General features: G+C 44.9%; 1 protein-coding gene across 1 annotated transcript in view; it reads left to right on the top strand.

Moving 5' to 3' along the window:
- Positions 1–3,165, top strand: part of PCP4 (Purkinje cell protein 4) — an 85,924-nt gene extending 82,759 nt beyond the window's left edge. Inside the window, exon 3 of the mRNA XM_015425582.1 lies at positions 2,863–3,165. Within this exon, the coding sequence (XP_015281068.1) occupies positions 2,863–2,990 (128 nt within the window). The 3' untranslated portion in view covers positions 2,991–3,165. The remainder of the gene's footprint in view (positions 1–2,862) is intronic.
- The last annotated feature ends 2,426 nt before the right edge of the window (positions 3,166–5,591 follow it).

Raw genomic sequence — 5,591 nt, 5'->3', positions numbered from 1 at the left:
CTTTAAAGAGCCCCTCCGGAGAGCTGGGGGAGCCAGAATGACCTCTTGCATGTGATGCCGCTCGGACATCACATGCGAGAGATGGAATTTGCCCCTACGAGTCCAAGGACACCACCCCGGGGCTCAGGGAGGCAAGGGAATGTTTCACCCCGCCCCTCCCCCCCGCATGGGCATTGCAGCTGCCGCCGAGAACAGCGACGGCGGCCATAACTGTTTAAAGAGCCCCTCCCGAGAGCTGGGGGAGCCAGAATGACCTCTCGTGTTTGATGTCTGAGGGGCAACGCCACTCAGACATCACACGCGAGAGGTGGAATTTGCCCCTACGAGTCCAAGGTCACCACCCCGGGGCTCAGGGAGGCAAGGAAACATTTCACCCCACCCCTTCCCCCCGCGCGGGCATCACAGCTGCTGCCAAGAACAGCAACAGCGGCCACAATTTTTTAAAAAGCCCCTCCCGAGAGCTGGGGGAGCCAGAATGGCCTCTCGCGTGTGATGTCCGGTGGAATTTGCCCCTACGAGTCCAAGGCCACCACCCTGGGGCTCAGGGACCCAAGGGAACGTTTTGCCCCACCCCTCCCCCTGCGCGGGTGTCGCAGCTGCCATCGAGAACAGAAACGGCAGCCATAACTTTTTAAAGAGCCCCTCCCGAGAGCTGGGGGAGCCAGAATGACTTCTCATGTGTGATGTCCGAGGGGCTCAGGGAGGCAACGCCGCTCGGACATCACACCGAGAGGTGGAATTTGTCCCTACGAGTCCAAGGCCACCGCTCTGGGGCTCAGGGAGGCAGGAGAACTTTTCACCCCGCCCCCCGTGGGTGTTGCAGCTTCCGCTGAGAACAGCAGCGGCTGCCATAACTTTTTAAAGAGCCCCTGAGGAGAGCTGGGGGAGCCAGAATGACCTCTCACATGAGAGGTGGAATTTGCCCCTATGAGTCCAAGGCCACCACTCTGGGGCTCAGGGAGGTAGGAGAACGTTTCACCCTGCCCCCCCCCATGGGCTTCGCAGTTGTTGCTGAGAACAGCGGCGGCAGCCATAACTTTTTAAGGATCCCCGAAGGAGAGCTGGGGGAGCCAGAATGACCTCTCACATGAGAGGTGGAATTTGCCCCTATGAGTCCAAGGCCACCACCCTGGGGCTCAGGGAGGCGGATGAATGTTTCGCCTCCCCCCCACTGTGTCCCAACTGATGACTGGTGGGAGCAGGGGGCGTGGCTTATGTGCCTGTCCCCTGGGCTCCTGAATGGCGGAGCAGTGCTCCGGTGCACTCCGGCAGTAACCGAGGCCTGTATACCACTGACACACTGCTCATTATATGCTGTTTCTACACAGAGACAATTGTTCATATAGCTCTTGCTGCAGGTGCTGCTGCTGTGAATGCAGAGTCATTTGCAGTGGTTACAAAGTTGCCCAGCTGTATTTCCAGCATTTTTTTTGTCTCAGTCTGTTGTACCTGCTATCCTCCTGCCACCAGGCTTTTTTTAAATGGGCCTTTAAAAATCTTAATTGATGCATTGCTAATGCACAATAATGTTATAATAATCTACTGCATCAATATACTGGTTCCCAGAATTCATTTTTTTCAAAATAAAGCCCTTTTTACTGTAGAGCTATAAGAGGAAAAGGTGCAATATGAACATCCCCCTTTTCTCAATGAAAAGGACTAAAGAATTACCTTTTTACAAAATGGAAGGCTGGATCTAATACATTGTTGCAATATTATCACAGCAATCTCTTAATTGCTGATTATAATTTTTTTTAAAAAAAAACCCAGCTGCTAACATGTTAGACTGCCACTGGTGGGCTTCTAGGGCTTTTTTGGGGGGGCTCTTTTTGTAGCAGGTACTCATTTGCATATTAAGTGACACACCCCTAATGTAGCCAATCCTCCAAGAGCTTACAGTAGCTCCTGTAAGAAGAGCTCTGTAACCTTTTGGAGGATTGGCTACATTAGAAGGTGTGGCTTAATATGCAAAGGAGTTCCTGCTACAAAAAGAGCCCGGGGGGGGGGGTAAAAAAAAATCTGCATTTCCTATCTTGAATGAAGCAGTGATACCCACCTCCATGAGCATGCTGGATGAATAAAGGTTTGCTTTTTATGTTTTACCCAATCATCATATTTCCTTGCCGTAATCCATGACCTGTGCATGTAAAGCTTATAATAAGTACAAAATATTTGTTCATATAGTCCATAATATATTTTTTACAGATGCTTAAATCCAAATTCGTTTCGAAGCGTCTTTTTCAAACATCAAACCTCCTAGCAAGAAACATTGCTAGGAGGTTTGATGTTTGAAAAAGACGCTTCGAAACGAATATCAGCTCTGGAGGAGTTCGTCCACATCAGTGTACCATACCATTGGATTTAAGCATCTGTAAAAAATATATTATGGACTATATGAACAAATATTTTGTACTTATTATAAGCTTTACATGCACAGATTGCAGTAGCTCTATTTGTTATTCATCATTATCATACTGCAAACACCCCCCCCATACCTTTTTGTAATCCATGACCTGACAAGGTTTCTTTTTAATTTCCGTAATGAATAATGATCACCTATTTATTTTTATTTTAAAAAATCATCAGTCACTTTTGTCACTCAAGGTAGCTCACTGTAAAAATAACACTTCAGTAAACAAATAAACAAAGCGCTAGTCTTAAAGCATCAAATAAAATGTTACTAGGTTGCAATATACAATTAAAAATTGAGCTTTTCTTAAAATCTCCCAGTAAAACACAGCAAGTTCCAATATACGATTCACCAAAATAAAACTAGACAACTGTTTAAAAATCTTCATACACTATTTTGTTATAGAATGTATATTAATCTGTTGTGGAATTGTGTTTGTCTTCTTTCTGCAGATGGGCAAAAGAAAGTTCAAGAGGATTTTGATATAGACATGGATGCACCAGAGACAGAGAAGGCTGCAGTGGCAATACAGTCTCAGTTCAGAAAATTCCAAAAGAAAAAGACTGGCTCCCAGTCTTAGTAGCTACCTCACAGTTTCAGCATCACCACTTCCTGATCTGACAGGAAATGAACAAACAAACAAACTAGATGCATGTACAGAAATTATCTCTATTTAAAACTCCATTGGAAGGTATTAAAACTATAAAGCTTATGTGTGGCATAATCTCTGTGTAACTCCATTCTCATTGCTTCTGTAACTCACGGTTTTACTTGATGTTAAAATAAAATGTTAGGATGAAGTTACTCCAACTGTCAGCCTTGACCTGTCTTGTTACATTAATCCAGCAAACCTAGTGTTACAAATTAAAACAGTCCAGATGCCTATTTTCCTCTTCACCTAAAGGTTGGAGAGACAGCACCTTATGTTATCAACTTATCTCTTTCTCTTTTTGCTGAGAAATGAGAGCATAAACATTTTTCAGGTTTCCTCATTTGGTGAGTCCAGAAGTCAGCCATATGTGATAACTGACAATATTTTCCCTTAATGAGGTGAAACTGCAAAATGCCATGGACAGCTAATTATGCTGGGTGGAGTGTGTGGGGTATGTGTGTGTGTGAATGTATATCTGAGAAAGCTGTCTCATGTTCTAGAGGATACTATGGATCCACTGAAACAGTTTACTCTCAGGGTATCCAACATTCAGTATGGCCCCAAGAAAGAGTAATATTTCCTGGACAGAATAATTTCTTATATATATGGAAACACCAATAAATAGATGGATCTTCCCTGCCCTAAAGGGTTTCAGTTTCTTCAGTGGAGGCAAAGATCTGTATGCAGAAAAGGAGGCTGTATAAGATCCATATGCAGAAAAGGAGGCTGTATACTGTATTGAGGGGAGAAGCTTCATAAGAGAGTGCCTGCCTCACATGCAGGAGGTCTCCACTTCAATCACCAGCATCTCCAGTTAAAAGGACCAGGTAGTAAGTGATGTGAAATACCTGCCTAAGACCCTGGAGAGTTGCTTCCAGTCTGAGTAGACAAATATTGACTTGATGGACCAAGGGTCTGGATCAGTACAAGGCAGTTTCATGTGTTCCTGTGAGCTGAACTGGAAGCTTTTATGGAGAAGGGAGTTCCATGCACAAAATCATGTGGAAGTTTAAATCAAGGAAAAACATATCTCTTTTTAGATTAAACACACAATGTGTCAAATACTGTCTTCTAGATGTCCAAGAACTTTGAATTGTAAGAACAGCTTGGGACATTGTAAAGATTCTAGGGGATCAGAGAGGCATGATAGCTGCTCTGCTGATGCATTAAAAAGGAATGTGTATAATTTAATTTTTGCAAGCTGTTTATGTAACTGGCACTTGTGCTTTTACCTTTGCAGATTGTTTTCCTGTATTATGCCAGAAATAATGGCAGACAAAGCACAACTCAGTAGATTTCCCCCTCTTTCATTCCAGCTGATAAGCCACTATTTTGCATTATATAAGAAGTAAAGTACAGATGTCTAAACTTAAAAACCAACTAAAATAGAGTTGGTGACATCAACATGTATTCCTTGCCTCTCTGCTCTTGCTGCCATCTAAAATGCTCCCCCCCCAATTCTGCCCCCAGGGGACAGGAGAGCCCCTTGGGACACCAAGAGGGGAAGTCAGAGGGCAGCTGCAGCAGGGGGCAACCAGCAAGAATCGCCCCTTCTTCTCTCAGTGGACATTTTCTGTTGAACCCTAACCCATACGTTCTGAACTGAATGTTGTCCTTTTTGCCAAAACAGAAAACAATGGTTTAAACCAGATTGATTTTCTGAATTATTTTAGCATTATAAATATATAAACGAATACAAGAATAGAAATTATGTCCAACATATTATACGCATCAGATTGATACAGAGAGATGGGAACTGTTTGTTAGGGGTGGAAAGTGCCATGGGGAGAGGTTTATCATTCTTTTTATACTTGATATTGCCACAACAGCATTTAGAAACTGTTCAATTTTCATTAAAAATGGGCCACATAAAATTAATGGAGATTTGCCATAGCTAAATTCAGAAATTTAAATTCAGACTCATGTACTACTTGGCAGTTTTCAAAGGTGAGCTATTAAAACAATTGACTGGATCACTACTAAAAGGAGATGTGTCTATTTCCACTTAATCACGGGATGCTGCTGGGACTGACTTGGCACCTGCCACTCCGTAGCTTTTTCAGATATCCTAAGTGGGAAGAATGAACCCGGCAAAGACGGAGGTCCTGGGCCTGTGTCGGAGCGGCTACGAGTTGGGGCACCCTCTCCCTGCCTTCGGTGGGGTACCATTGGTGCCCGTGCGGGAGGTCAGGAGTTTGGGTGTGCTCCTGGACTCCTCGTTAACGATGGAGGCCCAGGTGGCGGCCACTGCCAAGTCAGCCTTTTATCATCTGCGGCTGGCGCAGCAGTTGGCTCCCTATCTCGACCGTAACGACCTGGCCACGGTGATCCATGCGACGGTTACCTCAAGGCTGGACTACTGTAACGCTCTCTACTTGGGGCTGCCTCTGTCGCAAATCCGGAAGCTGCAGCTAGTGCAGAATGCTGCAGCCAGGCTGTTGATGGGTCTTTCCAGGCGAGACCATATCCGGCCTGTGCTGCAAGCGCTGCACTGGCTGCCTATAGCATACCGGATTCGCTTCAAAGTGC

Source organism: Gekko japonicus, unplaced genomic scaffold, assembly GCF_001447785.1.
Source record: "Gekko japonicus isolate JY-2015 unplaced genomic scaffold, Gekko_japonicus_V1.1 scaffold868, whole genome shotgun sequence".
Taxonomy (NCBI): domain Eukaryota; kingdom Metazoa; phylum Chordata; class Lepidosauria; order Squamata; family Gekkonidae; genus Gekko; species Gekko japonicus.
This window is presented reverse-complemented; position numbering and strand designations above follow the sequence as displayed.